This window comes from Spea bombifrons, chromosome 11, assembly GCF_027358695.1.
Source record: "Spea bombifrons isolate aSpeBom1 chromosome 11, aSpeBom1.2.pri, whole genome shotgun sequence".
Classification (NCBI taxonomy): Eukaryota; Metazoa; Chordata; class Amphibia; order Anura; family Pelobatidae; genus Spea; species Spea bombifrons.
This window is the reverse complement of record NC_071097.1, coordinates 8,542,736-8,559,991: the sequence shown is the minus strand read 5'-3', so window position 1 is coordinate 8,559,991 and position 17,256 is coordinate 8,542,736. Positions and strand designations below refer to the sequence as shown.

At 41.9% G+C, this 17,256-nt stretch overlaps 1 protein-coding gene across 1 annotated transcript in view; it reads left to right on the top strand.

Moving 5' to 3' along the window:
- Window positions 1-17,256, top strand: part of VSTM4 (V-set and transmembrane domain containing 4) — a 64,746-nt gene that overhangs the window by 31,256 nt on the left and 16,234 nt on the right. The window contains exons 5-7 of the mRNA XM_053449838.1: window positions 5,359-5,383; window positions 8,107-8,210; window positions 11,541-11,587. Of these exons, the coding sequence (XP_053305813.1) occupies window positions 5,359-5,383; window positions 8,107-8,210; window positions 11,541-11,587 (176 nt within the window). The remainder of the gene's footprint in view (window positions 1-5,358; window positions 5,384-8,106; window positions 8,211-11,540; window positions 11,588-17,256) is intronic.

The following is a 17,256-nucleotide window of genomic DNA, read 5'->3' as shown; positions in this document are numbered from 1 at the left end:
CCCTTAACTCCCTTGCTCTTCTTAGGGCGAATGCTGGCACCATCACTCAAAATCCAGTAAATATGTCAAATATATAAAGAAAACGAACATTTGAAGTGTGACAATATTAAATATAGCATGAAGCTATACAGGGGGATTAACTTTTTGCCAAAGATTTTACCTCTCAGTAACTGAACCTGAGGGATTAGGTAACCATGCAGCTGCTGGAGTGCTCCATATAAGTGTACATATATCCACTGCTTCTAAGCTCATTTAACCCCATAATGTGCCTGGCACATCAATTATCAGCACTGCACCAATGAACCATAAATCCAGCAGCATGCTATGGAACTAAATTTCGCAAAAACTGGACTATTTTGATTAATTAATTTAATTGAGTAAAAAGGGTCTATGGCAGTGGCAGCAGTAGTATTAAGGAGCTGAGTGTGCATAAAGACACTGAATTGCCCCCAAAATGAGACACATTTTTGAAGATATACAGATGATTGGGGCGCAGGTACATATAGGGAAGAGAAAAACAAATATATATAGTGTAAATCGTATAGACACTGAAAAGTGTATGGAAATATGAATGCACTCACAAACGAACAGAATGCTTCAGGCCTCTCAAATGTTGTAAACAGTGAAATCTTTAATTGATCTTCATATAAGATCTAGAAAATAAAACTGAACATAGTGCAGTATCTCAATAAAAGCAAAAATACTTCTTTAGATTGCACTCACAGTTCATCCATGCACGGAGTGCATTTAAAAGCAAATGAAGTCCACCAAGGGGGGGGGGGGAGGGAGTCCCGTGTGGTGTTTTCTTCGTGAATAAAAAATAATAAATAATAGATCCGCTGTGGGGGTTCCGTATGGTCCTTCTGACGCGTTTCGCCCTGTGGCTTCCTCAAGAGAAGGATTTTCCATTTTTGAAGGCAGGGCAAGGCACAGGGCAGGTATTGGCAGACTTAATCCACCCCAACGTATTAGAAAAAAGAATCCCCCAGGGTGAGGAAGGATATTGAGGCTTAGGGACAGACCGGGGTATGGACCAGTTATACAGGCATATTATAAGGTGTGCATTATGGTTTCAAAACTGTTTAATTGTTATATTTGGTAGAAAGCAAAAAAAATACCCACAAACAGTATATATTTCTCTAAAGCAGACAACCCAGGGTATTTCATCAGGAGCATTTCAACAATTTCTATGCAGCTGTTTGGCAACCAATAACTGCCAAAGAAATAATTTCCTTCCTTCTTTTCACCAACACTTCTGTGTTTTTTGGGGTTTTTTTGTGCTTTTTTTTTCTGGATATTACAGGCCACATGGTGGAACATGCCTGTTATTGATTCCAAGCATGACGTTTTCACATTTTGCTTTAGTGGCCATGTGTCTCATTTGGGCCTGTTTAACACCCTCCTAATTCAAAATACCCCCAAAAATTATATATTTCTGTAAAACAGACAACTCAGAGTATTTCATTAGCAGCGTCTGGACACTTGTCATGCAACCGTTTGGTCACCAATCAGTGCTAAAACAATTTCCTGCACCTTCACCTACACTTCTGTGTTGCTTAGGATTTTTTGCACAGGTTGAGTTATGGTGAGAAATCATGCCTGATATAGTCTACACAGATTAAACTGGATTAGTTAAAGGAAGAAGTGCATCTGATAATATACGAAAAGTGCTAAATCTCATTCAGAGTAAACTCCAACCATATTAAATCAGTCTTTTTGGCACTTGTCAAAAAATGCTTTTGATTGGGTAGATCAGAGATTTATGGATCTAGTTCTTCAAATAATTTGTCTGGTCAGCTTGTTTAGAGATTACATGATGGCACTTTACTCTAATCCCAGTCCAAAAGTTATAGGCCCAATGATAGAATCAGATTGATTTCTGATGAAGAGTGTTGCTGTTTAGCACAATTATTATATATATATATATATATTCTAGCAATGGAGCCCTTAGAAACTATGATTATTTAATCCAATGAAATATGTGGTATAAAATAAGAAATCAGGTAACAAAAATAACATTGTATGCAGATGTTGTCCTTGATAAATCCCCGTAGTTCAATTCTAGTTATACTAAGAGTTAACAATGACTATGGAAGATATTTGAATTATAAACTAAATATTACTAAAACCCTAACCTTACCATTATATTTTTAATTTTGGAGTGGTCTATACATAGACTATTTGAGGGGAAAAGATCAGCTCTGAAATTGGGAATTTCACTAACTATCTGGGATTGTTAACCCCTTACAGACCAAGGACGTGCCAGGCACGTTAACTGATCCTTTTTCCATGACGTGCCTGGCATACCATACCATGGCATTGGATAAGCTTAGAAAGTGATCAATGGTCACTCTGTTCGCTTTAACAGTGTTGCTGTAATGCTTCGATGTTGAGGCATTCAGCAACACCAAAAACCGCAGCAGGGGCTCTTTGTCACCCCTCCCCTGGGCCTCAATGTTTTCCTAATTTAAAACAGCTTAGGAAGTGATCAACACTGCTGAAATGCCTCAATAGAGAAGCATGCAGTTACCCCAAATCTGTGTCCGAGCTCCACAGTCTTTAGAGTCTCTGGTAATTTGAGGAAACGTACCAGGGGAAGAAGTAGTCCCAATGGACCTCTTGTACCTACCTCCCCAAAAACAGAACCCCTTCCAAGGCCAGGGCACGTAATTTGTCGGAAGAGTCTGGCCATCAGGCCCCTCTAGAAGCTAAGGGTCCATGACACTCCCCATATATCATCATATTTCTTTCCACCCCCTTATAATTTTTATTCCCTACCATTATCACCCCATGTTGCACTGCAATCATCCCCCTTCATCTTCATGCTCCCTATAACTTCTCATAATCTTAATATCCTTCTCTTAGCATGAGAGAATGAATGAATTCATACAATTTTACACAGGGAATGTAACTAGAAACCGCAGGTTTTTTCATCCCTGTATCCAAACAACTTGCCTGTCCCATCCTTGCCCCCAAACAGCCTGCCTATGCCATCTTCGGTCCCAAACAGCTTTTCAGTGCACTCAAGAAGCCTGTCTGTGCCACCAAACAGCCTGTGTGTTCTATCTTTGCTAAAGAGACTGCCATCTTTGCCTCCCCAGCAAACACACATCCATGCTCAAACACACAAACATGCTTAATGAATTCATACAATTTTACACAGGGAATGTAACTAGAAACCGCAGTTTTTTTCATTCCTGCATCCAAACAACTTGCCTGTCCCATCCTTGCCCCCAAACAGCCTGCCTATGCCATCTTCGGTCCCAAACAGCTTTTCAGTGCACTCAAGAAGCCTGCCTGTGCCACCAAACAGCCTGTGTGTTCTATCTTTGCTAAAGAGACTGCCATCTTTGCCTCCCCAGCAAACACACATCCATGCTCAAACACACAAACACCTACACAAGTACACAATCACGCTCACACTTACACATTCATGTTAACATACACACATGCATAGATTCTCATTCTAATATACTTGCTCTGTCTCGCACACCCTTACCTCACCTGCAGCTATCTCTCTATCTAAGAGCAGTCCATTTAAAGCTGCTCTCTCTGCACACCATGGGCCCCCAGCTTTCATCTCTGCCGCTCGCGCACCGGGCAAGTAGCTTCACTTTTACCGCAGGTTCATGGTTGCCACTCAGCCCCACGCCAGATATGACATCATATCTGGTGCAGCGCTGACTGGCATACGCACAGCGAGAGTAATTTTTACTTATAATTATATTAATTAGACTGGGAAAACTGATATCTTGTTGGGCCAGTCCAGCCCTGTTAGTACTTATACTGAAATGGTAGCAGACAAATTACCAAAAGAAACAAAGATGGTAAATGTGTAAATTACACTCCCACCCCTGTTCAAAGGTCTGCATACCCTTAGTTCTTAATACTGTGTATCGACCCCTTTAGTATCAATGACAGCGTGCAGTCTTTTGTAATAATGAGGCCCCAAATTCTTGCAGGTGGTATAGCTGCCCATTTATCATGGCAAAATGCCTCCAGGTCATGCAAAGTCTTTGGTCCTCTTGCGTGTACCACACTTTTGAGATCTCCCCAGAATGGCTTGATGACATTAAGGTCAGGAGACTGTGATGGCCACTCCAAAACTTTCTCCTTTTTCTGCTGTAACCACTGGAAAGGATCAACTTGGCCTTTTGTGTAGCTTTTGTGTGAAAGAAAGCAAATTGTCTGCCAGTACTTTCTGATAACATGCTGCATTCATCTTGCCATCAATTTCCACATGATTCTATGTGCCTTTAGAGCTCACACACCCTTAAAACATCAGTGAGCCACCACAATGCTTCACAGTGGAGAATAGGCCAACATAGCACTTATCGTTGTTTATAAAGCTCTATTTTGGTCTATACAGTATTTCTCCTAACGTTACCTGTGGGGTTTTCTTTGAGTCCCGTACGTTCTGGCAGTTGTTGCTGAAATCTTTCTTGGTCTACCTGACCTTGGCTTGGTATCAAGAGATCCCCACATTTTCCACTTCTTAATAAGTGATTGAAAAGTACTGACTGGCATTTTCAAGGCATCTTTTTATATCTTTTTCCATCATTATAAAGTTCCACTACCTTGTTGCACAGGTTTTTTTTCCCCTATGGCTCAGTATCTAGCCTGTGCATCCATATGAGAGCTAACAACCTCATTGACTATTTATACACAGACACTAAATTAAATTTAAAAAGCCACACGTGTGGGAATTTAACCTTTAATTGCCATTTTAACCTGTGTGTGTGTCACCTTGTGTTTCTGTAACAAGGCCAAACATTCAATGCTGTGTAAACTTTTGATCAGGGCAATTTGGGTGAAATCTTATCATTATCATTTAGAAAGGAGCCAAACAAGCATATGATAATAAATGGCTTCATATGATATAGTCTGTGCATGTTAACACCTAATACGATAAGTCGGAAAATTTCAATATGTTGAGTAAGTCTCTATCTTGTAGAACAGTTGGTTAGGTGTAGTTCTCTCTTTGTGTGAATGTAAGCAAAAAATATATATCTTGTTCTCAGCAAAAACAAAAAGTCTTATAGAATACAGGTGAAATGCTGGAAATAATATATTATTTCTTTAAGATATACAACAACATATGAGAGGGTCTCATAGAGGGTCTGTAGAAATGTAGGTAAAATACAACATTTCCACCACAGGAAACATAAAATAAAACAAATATATCACTATTATTTGTAGTTTATGTAAGGCATCTTATTTACTAATTCTGTATAAATAGCGATCAGATCAGTGCATAATTACATGCTATAAGCCGTTGGAAAAAGTAATCACATGCATAAAATGTTTGTTAAAGCTACAGTATGTTATACTAAATGGTTTCCTTTTTTTTTCTTTTAGTGAAATGGAAGAGCTCCCAAGAGAGGTGAGAACATTCATCACAGTCATTAACTTTGGAATCTTCTGTCTGCAAATTGTCATGCCTTTTTGATCTGCAGCATATTGCCTCATTAACCTTGCCTTTGAACATAATCAACCATTGTATTAACCGTTTTAATCAAGAGCAAGTGGCTTTTGGTATGTGGTTGGTTTTATCCCTTTAGTGTCCACCGCTCCCTATCCCGTGCAGTTTTCATTCCAAGTTTAACTTCACAAAAGACACTGATTATAATACTAAGATGCATATTTAAAGCACAGCTTGGAAAGAACGCATAATAAAATACTTGTGACAGCCCATCTGTTTATCCCCTATGTTATTTAGGCGCCTGACCCGGACCTAGCCACGGCTATAAACTGGGGCGATGCCCGCCGACAATTGGAACAGCGTCGCTACTGATGCCCTTTGCCCCACCACGTCGCTCTTTTGAATTTATATTAAGCTTATGATGGACAACACTCGGTGGTGGTTACAGAGAGGGAGGCCATTCGGGAACCCTCGTTTTATTACCAGTTTTTAGGACCAGGGATTACCCAGCCGCGGCTATGGAACTCTGGCCTGGCTACCGCGTGGACTATTCCCGGGGAAGTTTTGGACGCTGTCAGATCTGGTTACTTTTTGGATTATCTCATTTTTGCACCCTGTGCTCTCCAAGTAGGGTTTCAGCATGTTCACATGAAACGTTCTGCGGATCCTTTCATCTGAACAGCAGCCCACTCTGTAGGTGGTGTTGCAGAGCTGTTCTACTATCTGGTAGGGCCCCTGACAACCTGCCTGCAGCTTGTTCTGCTTGAGAGTCAGCACCTTCTGTCACACCTGAAGGACAAAGCAGGACAAAGAGCGCTCTCACAAAACAACAAACAGGGGATGCAGGGCAGGAAAAGAACTGTGGGTAAAGTGGGAGGTTCTGGGGATTTTATTGATTTCCTGGCCTATTCGGATATGCGGAGCTATCTCATGTGCTACTGGAAGTAACAAGGGGAATAAGGATACATGAGGGCAATTTAGGTGACAAATATAATAGGGAGGAAAAGAGAGAAATATATTCTGACTGTGGTAGACTAGGGGACACAATACCCAGAGGCTGTAGCTCTGAGCAATGTCCAGGCAGAGACGGTAGCTGAGGCTCTGCTTCGGATATTCTCCCAACTGAAGTTCCCCCAAGAAATTTTATTCAACCAGGCCACACAGTTCAAAGCTGAACTGACCCAGTAGTTGCGGAAGCTATGCGGGATTAAACCCATATATAGCTCCCCGTACCATCCGCAGTCCAACGGGCTTTGCGAACGGTTTAACGGCACTCTGAAGCAACTTCTCTGGAAGTTCCCTGTCATCCATAAGGAATGGGAACGCCACTTGCCCCACCTCGTCTTCGACTTTCGAGAGGTTCCCCAAAAGGCCACTTGTTTCTCCCTCTTTGAATTACTCTATGGGAGGCAGGTAAGGGGGCCCTTAGATCTGCTGAGGGAACACTGGGAGTGAGCCCTAGCTACTGAGGACCCTTCAGTGGTAGCTTATTTATTCAGGTTCAGAGACAGGCTCCAGAAGTTAAAGGATCTGGTGCAAGCTAACCTCCAAAACGCTCAACGTAGGCCGGTCAGCTAGGGATCGTGTCCTTCAGGTGGAACAGAAGGTGCTGGCTCTCTAGCAGAACAAGCTGCAGGCAGCTTGGCAGAGGCCCTACCAGATAGTAGAACAGCTCTGCAACACCACCTACATAGTGGCCCGCTGTTCAGATGAAAGGATCCGCAGAACCTTTCATGTGAACATGCTGAAACCCTACTTAGAGAGGGAAGTAGCCGTGGTGGGAGACTGAGAGAGTCTTCCCTTACCGACACTGCCTGGGGTGGGAAGATCTGAGGCAGGGATAGCAAGGGTCAGGATTAGTGAAGAACTTGACCCGCAGTCTCAGGAACAGGTCCAGCAGGTGCTTTGTGAGTGCCAGGCCATGTTCCCTTCTCTCCCCTGTTTTACCTCTATAACAGTGCACTGGGTAGATACGCAGGGACAAGCCCCCTTGAGGCAGTCAATGTATCGAATCCCAGATGCTGTAAGGAGATCCGGAAGATGCTGGATCTTCGGTTGATAGAACCCTCCGTTAGCCCTTGGGCTTCTCCAGTGGTTCTTATACCAAAAAGATGGCACTATCAGGTTTTGTTTGGACTACTAGCCGACATTGCAGGGTACTATAGGAAGTTTGTTTCCAACTACAGTACAATTGCTAAGCCCCTGACTGACTTGACCCGCAAACATCTTCCCTGTCCTAGCCGCTCCTGACCCAAATAAAGGATTTGTCATTAGGTCTCACAGAGAACCCCCTTCTCCTGCTCCCAGTTATTTGTTGTCTTCAAAGTATTCAGGAAATGGAGGATTCGGTGCATACAGCAAGGGGGCATGAATATTATATGGGCCTCTGTTGGGTCCAATTTCTGTCCTCAGACCTATGTAAAAGCATGTTGCTGGAGGATATAGGGAGGAGAGTAGCATGTTATGTGCGAAGGAGTTGCTTTTCTATCAGAATAAAATAGATGGAATGAAGGGGTTTAGTTATCTCTACATTTTGTATGATTTATGTGCACTTACATATCAAAAATATATAAGGTGTCTCAATTGGTATCTTGTATTTATGTCTTAACTGAATGTGTTATACATTTTTGCAATGTTTTGCTAAAATACTTCAGTCTGTAAGTCTATATTTCCCTTGCTTCTAGGTCTTGTGGCCAGAATCCAAGTTCCATGGATCTGTGGTCAGTTCAGCACCACAAAAAGAAGAGGGCAGATGACCAGGAGGCTCCTCCTGCCATTCCCGTAAAAAGTAACCATGGGGATGATTGTTGCTTAGATGGTGAACTTGTGAACACATGTGGAAGTTTTAACACAATTAACATATTTCAAAACTAGACAGATGGCATCTTTATGGGGAATTTTTCTATGGCCCACTTCCATGGGCTAAAGATGAGCACTTGAAGGCTTAATTTGAAGGTTCTTTTTATTCTCATTAACATCCATGCTTCAAAAATAAAGATTTACAAAGCACAAATATAGATCCAAACAGAGTCCCGTATGAAGATAGTGTACAGATAGAACAGCAGCCGTATCTACTAGGAAGTCCTATTACATGATTTTACAAAGTAAATTGTAATTAAATCACAGAAGCACTTAGTATTTTAGTAGCACGTTTGTTTTTATTGATTTATAGCTGTTGGGTTGCAAGGAGATTACTGAATCCAAAGAATGCATTGCATGCTTTATATCACTTAAAAAGAAGAGGTATAGTATGGATTAGAGGACTGCCAAAAAACTTGCGGGTGGTTTTTCGGGAGTTGCGGGCGGGAGGGGACGGTCAGACAATGTACCTGCGGGTCCCAGTAATCCCGCGCAATCCCGCAAGGCTGCCTTCGTATTGCTCCCTCGCAGCGTCTCTTCTCTTGTTCTGCCCAGGAACCCAGCGGAGTCGTGTGATTTTACGTCACTTCCCGTGACTCCGCTGGGTTTCTGGGCGGAACAAGAGAAGTGGCGCTGTGAGGGAGCAATGCGAAGGCAGCCTTGCGGGACTGCAGCAAGACTGAGAGTGGTGTTCCCAATCCCAAGCAATCTCGTTCTTTCTCAAGGAGGCTTTTTGTAGATAATCCACCTCCCAAGACCATCACCTCCACCACCACTAGTGCTGCGCCTGCTGTTCCCACCGGTACCGCCAAACCATTTCCTCCTAGCACCACCTCTTGCAATCCACCAAGTTCTTACAATGTTTTTGTGAAGACAGAGAAATGGCTACATGTAGTAGAACTCCATTTAGCAAGGTACCAGAGGAGCGTGAGACTGAGAGGCCAAGTGCAGAGTTAGGCTCTGTTCTTCCTGCTAGTACTACTACAAGTAGTAGTCAAACTAGTCATGATATCAGTCTTAGCTCCAACGTAGCAGGAATTCGATTTGATCTGGCTATTGAAGAACTTGACTATGAGCCAGAGGAAGTGGAGGAGAGAATAGAGGAGATGAGTAGTCAGGAATCAGATTCCTCGGGGAGCAGTCTATGAATGACTAGTGCACAATTTTCCCCTCCACCTTCTCCGCTAATACTATCATCATCACCACCAACAACAAAACTTACCAAATCTGGTAGTATTAAAGAAATTAGCAGTCCCACTAGCATTTCTATTGTCAATACTCCAGTATTGTAACTGTGCCAATAGGAAGACCAACCACTGTTAGTAGCAGTTTAGAGAGCCTAGAGACAGAGAGATGTGCTATCTCCCGGTGTTCACAGAACTAGTCCTGCTGCTGCTCATCCACCCAGAGCAGTAGAAGCAGCACCCAAAAGTGCACAGTCCAAGGCTCTCCGCGCCCCAATTGGAAAGTGCAAACATTGTGGGAAGCTAATAAGCGAAAGTGTCTGGACATTTCAACAGTGCTGCCATGAAGCATCACCTCAACACTACGCTGTGTTATTGGGGAAAGATGCAGAAAAACGTACTGCTACAACAACAAGTACCATCTCCAGAGAGAGTGGAAAAAACCCAACAGCTGCTTCTGAGCCAATAGCAGCTACAGCTAGTGCTGGCAGGCAAAGACCAAGGCAGGTTGGAGCACTGCAACATGTCCAGCCCACCCTGGAAGATTTTGGAGCATTCCACTCCAGGAGGTCAATGCCCAAACAGCAGGCCAATAAAATAATCCGACTTATTGGGCAGTTCATTGCTGTTGGAAGGGCATCCTTTTCCATGATTGAAGGGGAGCCTTTCAAACAATTGATGGCGGCTGTGGCTCCATAATACAAAGTTCCCTCATGTTCCACTTTCAGTAGGAATATTGTCCCCTCACGCATGGCACCTCATCTGATTGAGCAGATTGCCTTTCTTAAATTCAATCTGCCAAAGTTGGGGTACCCAGCTCTTAGCTTGGAAAGTTAATTTTCCCAAATGGTAAAGGTATTTTCTCCCCCCCCCTGGATGCGTCTGTTTGTGGTGTGGCAACGCCTACTACCTCCGCCGGAGTGGCCAGTTTACACTAGGGCCTAGTGTTTGAGCTCTGGAAGTCCTCTCCCAAATGTCATGGACTGGGGGTGAAACAGGTGAGTGAGTCGCGAATTGCCCACTCATTCACCTTTTCCATTTCCAATGCTGCTGGTGGTGGTGCCAGTGTCTCTTCCTTGCCAGTTCGTTTCCTGGCTAAAGTCATGCCCAAAATCCCCCCAATGGTAAAGGTAGTTTCTCCCCCCGGCTGCATCTGTTTGCGGTGTGGCAACGCCTGCTACCTCTGCCGGTGTAGCCATCTTACGCTAGGGCCTAGTGTTTGAGCTCTGGAAGTCCGCTGCCAAACATCATGGACTGGCAGTGTTTGAATGCTTTGCCCTGGGGGTGAAACAGGTGAGTGGGTCCTCAATTGCCCACTCATTCACCATTTCCATTTTTCAAACATTTTCTTTTTCTCTGTAAATCTTGCTTTTTCCTTCCTTTCATTTCATTTTTTCCGTCTGATTCAGATAGATCTTTAACCAAACCAGTTCACTACTACTATTCTTAACCTTACATTAACCCTATAAGTCTAAGCTTATTTTGAGTTTTTGTCCCACATTTTTTCATCTGCATACCTGTCAACAGCCCCTATTTTTCCGGGACAGTCCTGTTTTTTCCCCCCAGTCCTGTCCTGTAAAATTCGGGTTGTTAGAAGGTATGCCACTGTAGATTAGTTGCAAATGTTAGCCAAGTATGTAAAATTGGTCTTAAATCCCCTATTATTCTTTTATTCAACTTCTGTTGATGTTATACGATAAATATTCCACGTTCCACCCAGGCCAAGTTGCTCAGAGTGTTTGTCTGAGACAACTGCTCTGAGCAACTTGGCCTGGGAGGAATGGGGATTTAATTTTAGGGCAAGGTACACTTCAGAGCACCTCGGATCTCGCCAGGATTTAAAGGTCCGTGTGTGCGACTCTATTGGTAGCCGGCAGGGGGCTCGCCTGGCATCAATGAATGAACCTTTAAATCCTGGCGCCAAAGCTGCTGCTGCTGCTAGGAAACTGGTGAAAACGAACACGAAGAACATATACAAGTATTCGCTTACAGTCTAGCGTGATCTCAATATTTAATTTTCTCAACCTTTAATTTTTCATGTTAAAAAGTTCTTTCATTTTTAACATGTTTTGCAGGCCCTTTGATCAGTGTGACAAAGAATCCTCAGCAATTCCCACTGCTGGTGAGTGCCTATATTATCGTTGCTACTTAAATGTACATAGCATTACATATTATTCAGTAATGTACATCTCACCAATACTGTTATTATAGCATCCTTCTAAGGAGGGGGATTTCCCCTAAACCAATTTCACCTTTTTACCCCCAGCTTCAATATCAGCAGGGCATATGTAAGTCATAATACATTTTCACTGAAAAACAGCTTCAATTAAAAACTGTTGGCATTTAAGCCATCTTACTCTTGAGGAACCAAGCAGTTTTTGAGCTAAATATAGCTGTAAGCAGCAATGCAGGTGGCCATGCCTGGTGGCTGAGCTGCAGAGCCCTAGTGAATGTCTAGTTAAGTGCCTTCACTCCTCCAAAGCCATTTTGATGGCTAACAGTTCACAGTTTCCAATGTCATTGTTTTTCTCAGCAGCAGATAAAAGCTTGGAAAAGAAGGAACAGAGGTGTATATGCTTTGATATCTGATCTTGTTGTGATAGAATTGCCCCTGCCCCCAGTTTCTAGGCATCTACTTCCAGAATGAATGAGTGGTATCTGGAACAGGAGAGGACAAAGTGACAAGGAAGATCTGTGATCTGTGTCAGGTACAGGAAGTGGACGCAGTCGGCCAGCTTCTCTGGAAGCCCTGGAAACAATTAGTTGAAGGGCTGCATGACTGGGGCAGTACAGCCTGACCATGAAGAGGTTAACAATTTAATTAGCAGGATTGTTTAAAGGTGGTAGGGAGGTGAAGCAGAGGTCACCAGATTTGGAAAAGGTATAAAAGGTACATGATTGAGCACATAGCATATTCATTCAGTTAACTAGCTAACCTCGTTGCTGAACACGTCTTTCCTTGTCTGAATATGGAGCAAGTTTTTGAGAGTGTTGCCATTTGAATTATTAGGATAGGATAACCGGGTATATAAGAAATTTATATATATAAAGATGGAGGCAAAACACACAGGTACTCCTTGCTTCTGTGTCTTTTATTGAAACATATTAACTGCTTCTCTTCCTGTTCAGGAGGAAGGAGGAGATAACAACAAACTTTATTTATACTTTTCTTAACTATACATAGGCTATAGCACTGTGAGAGCACATTCAGATTATATCTCAACACCCCCACTTGCTCTCAAATGTGTAATCCCTTTTTTTATATACATGACTTACATTCCAAACATATAACTCAAAAACTTTTCTAACTTTAGTTTTGTTGCAGGTTTAGTCATAACATCTGCTACCATCTTGTCTGTTGGACAATACTCAAGAACTGTCTTACCCTCACTGATTACTGATCGAATGAAGTGGTACTTGATATCAATATGTTTGCATCTCTGTCGGCAAACAGGATTCTTTGAAAGGGCTATTGAACCTTGATTGTCACCAAAAATTGTTACTGGTTCATTGTGATAACCATTGTCCATTCCCTTGAGTAACTGCACAAGGTACAGACTTTCCTGCGTGGTTGCAGCCAATGCCATGTATTCAGCTTCACATGTAGATAAAGCTACTGTGGACTGTTTCTTTGACTTCCATGCAATCAGTGTACCTTTCTTTGTTAGACTAAAGCAATATCCAGTCGTACTTCTTCTATCGTTCACATCAGAGGCCCAATCAGCATCGCTATACGCTTCAAGTTTTCACTACACCTTCTGTAGCAAAGCTCATAGTCAATAGTACGTTTTAAATACCTCATCACATGCTTAGCTGTGGCTAAATGTTGTTCTGTTGGTTCTGATAGGTATTGTGACAGTTTACTGATTACCCAGCTTAAATCCGGTCTTGTACAGGTCATTGCATATAACAAGCTTCCTACTATCTCTCGATATCTTTTTGTATCTACCAGATCATTGTGATCATTATGGTCCAACTTCTGTTCACATGGCGTTGATCTGGGCTTGCAATCTGTCATTCCAAACTTCTCCATAATCTTTGATATGTATCTCTTTTGGTTCATCTTAACCAAACCATCACTTTGTTCAAAATCAATACCTAGGAAATGTTTGATCCTCCCAAGATCTTTCATCTTAAATTTTGCTGTGAGCATTTTCTTCACGTCAGTGAGTACTGTTTCTTCACTGGAGCCAATAATGAGATCATCAACCCATATTAGCAATATTACTCTCACATGTCCAGAATGTTTGACATATACACAGTGGTCTGCTGAGTTTTGTTCAAACCCATTCTCAGTTAAATGATCATGCAGCATCTTGTTCCAATTTCTACCTGATTGTTTTAGACCATACAATGACTTGTTCAATTTTAGAACTAGTCTCTCGTTTTGTTTGGACTCTACCTCAAATCCCTCTGGTTGTTCCACGTAAACCTCACAATCAATTGGAGCATGTAGGTAGGCTGTTTTCACATCCATCTGGTGAAGAAGTAAACCATACTGTGCTGCCAGTTGCATAAAAATACGTACGGATATAATGTTCGCAGTTGGAGAAAAAATTTCCTTGTAATCAATTCCCTTTACTTGACAATAACCTTTAGCAACGTATCTGGCTTTGTACGTTTCTAATCCGTCAACATTATTTTTCATTGCATACACCCATCGTCCCCCCACTGAACATTTACCTACTGGTAAAGTTGTCAAGGTGAAGGTGTCATTTTCTTTCAACGAATCAATTTCCTCTGTCATAGCATTAAGCCAATTCTGTGACTGAGGTGAGCTCATAGCTTCTTTAAAGTTTTGTGGTACATCAAACACCTTGTAGCAATAATCAATGCTTGTTAGTATTTGATCGTCACATTCCACTTCTGAAACATAGTCCTCCAAATACTGAGGAGTTTTTCTGTCTCTTTTAGGATAACGTGTACTATGGTCATTCCCTGCTTGACCATTGTCCTTGCTCTTCAAAGTTTCTTTTTCAGAAATTTGAATCGAGTTTGGACACTCAGTTTCAGTTGGATTAATCTTTGGTATAGAGGGTACATAGTTCTCCCTATGGCATTCCTCATCATCATGTAACAGATCAGTTTGAGTCTCTCTTTCAAAAACTCTCTTTGTGATAAACTTCACAAGTCTGTGTTTAAGGACCTTTCCAGTGTCTGGGTAAAACACTAGGTAAGCAGGACTGTTCTTGTCATAGCCAATGAAAATCCCTCTCTCACATTTTGAGTCTAGTTTCTTTCTGTCATACCTGTATGCAAAACACTCTGACCCAAAAACTCTCATCTTAGAAAGATTAGGTTTTCTGCCTGTTAAAAGGTAATATGGAGTTTGTGCTAAACGGTTGTTAAAACACCTGTTTCGCATATGAGCGGCAGTCATTACTGCATATGTCCATAATTCTTTTGGTAATTTACTCTCAACTAACAGACATCTTGCCATTTCAAATAGCGTTCTCCAATTTCTCTCAGCAGTCCCATTTTGGTGGGGTGAGTAAGGTGCTGAGGTTTCGTGTCTTATGCCTCTCTTATTTAGCAGTGACTTAAAACTGCTTGCCATAAACTCTGTACCGTTATCTGATCTTATACATTTTATGACTCCATACAAGGCTGTGTCAGCAATAAACCTTTCAGTGGCTAACACTGCATCACTCTTGAGTTTTAAGAAATATACAAATATTGCACCAGAGTAATCATCAGTGAATGCTATTGTATATCTGAAACCTTCTTTAGCTGGTGGTTCTATAGGACCTGATAAATCAGTGTGTACTAGCTCTAATATAGCTGTGGCTCTTGTATCAGATTCTCTGTTTCTGCTCTGAACAAATTTTCCTTGAATGCAAACTTCACAATTTAGATTAGACTTATCAATCTTACCCTTAATTTTCATTCCTTCTACCACATTTTGTAGTTTTGCAATATCATCATAATTACAGTGACCTAAGATTTCATGCCACATTTGTATATCATGACATTCATGACAACTGTCATCATTTTTAACAAAAACATTCAGATAGTAAAGTCTATTGTACTTCTGGATTGTGAATTTGGTACCGTTTTTATGCACAAGTTCATTCCTGCCTTGCTGGAAGCTGACTAATGCTCCACTGTTTGTTGCTGTATCTACAGAGAAGATGTCTTGGGGGTATGAAGGTATGTATAATGCATTCTTCAGTGTTATCATCTTTTGCTGTCCCTCGCTGTCAAGCAAACAAACCTCTGCATCGCCTCTTCTCAGCGCCACACCAGTTGTCTTTTTTCCATCTGCAAGTTCCATTGAATGTTTCTCCGGTTTAAAAGTGTCATCAAAGCTCTTAAATTTTCTGATGTCAGTAATGATATGGGACGTTGCTCCTGTATCAACCATTAGTCCCTTTAGTTTTAACTCATCTAGTGGGTCATCTCTAATTTTAAAAGCAAATGAGTGTCTGTTGTCGGCATCATCTGTTGCTTGTCTGACATTGTCTTTCTTTTTGCGTCTGCAATTTGCATCTTTGTGTGTTGAGCTTTTGCAATAGCTACACCACAGCGATTGACCTTTATTTTTATTGTTTGAACACACTCTGGCCCTGTGTCCCTTTTGGCCGCAATTGTAACAAACAATGCTAGGATTATCTCTCTCTTTAAATCTTGGAGTTGTGTTGCTCACTTTTAATATATTATCATTAATTGCACTGCTGCTGTATTTTTCAGTATCCTCAAAACTTCTCAATTGTGTTTTAAACTCTGCAAAAGTAACTTTTTCATCCCCTTGTGTAATGTGGATGGCAAATAGTTTAAATGATTCAGGTAAACCTTTCAAAATCATTGCAATCAACAGTCCGTCACTTAATGTTTCTCCAGCATTTCTCAGTGCTGTAATGGCTGTCTCTGCACGTATAATATAGTCAGTTACACTCTCATTTACAGCCTTCTGTAGAGATGTTAGTTCAGTATATAAACTGATTATGCGTGGCTTTCCTTTACCTGCATAATAGTCTCTCAATATTTGAAGCGCTTTTCTTCCATCATCAGCTGCTTCTCTCATAACCAGGGACAAACTTTTATCATCTAAAAATTGAATTAATTCAGCATATGCTTCTTCATTCTTACTGTTATCTTCATCCTCATCTTCAGTGTCTGCAGGCACATTCAGGATGGTCTTTTTAAGATTCATTAACCTCAGATGTCCCAAGAACTTATTCTCCCAAAGTTCATAATTCTTTTCATCTCCATCAAAGCAAAGTCTGCTCCATCGGTTTCCTGCATCCTTCCTGGGCCCATAACCTGTTGCCATTTGAATTATTAGGATAGGATAACCGGGTATATAAGAAATTTATATATATAAAGATGGAGGCAAAACACACAGGTACTCCTTGCTTCTGTGTCTTTTATTGAAACATATTAACTGCTTCTCTTCCTGTTCAGGAGGAAGGAGGAGATAACAACAAACTTTATTTATACTTTTCTTAACTATACATAGGCTATAGCACTGTGAGAGCACATTCAGATTATATCTCAACAGAGAGGCTGCGTGCTGCTGCGTCTGTTCAAGGTGCAGATTGGGTGCAACATCAGGTTGATTCCCTGCTGGGAGCACTCCCGGTTGATGTCCCCTTACCGGCTGCTGAGCCCAGAAGATCTGCAAGCGGCAGGGTGTCCAGACCTCCGGTATGCCTTAACCCTTCTGCGGCTGTTTCCGCTCGACGGTCGGCAGGTGGCACAGTTTCAGCAGCAGCACGTCCCGGTTCATTCCCTCGGCGGTCCCAGCGCTGGGGCGCTTCCGGTGAGCAGCGTGTCTTGGCTCCTGGGCCA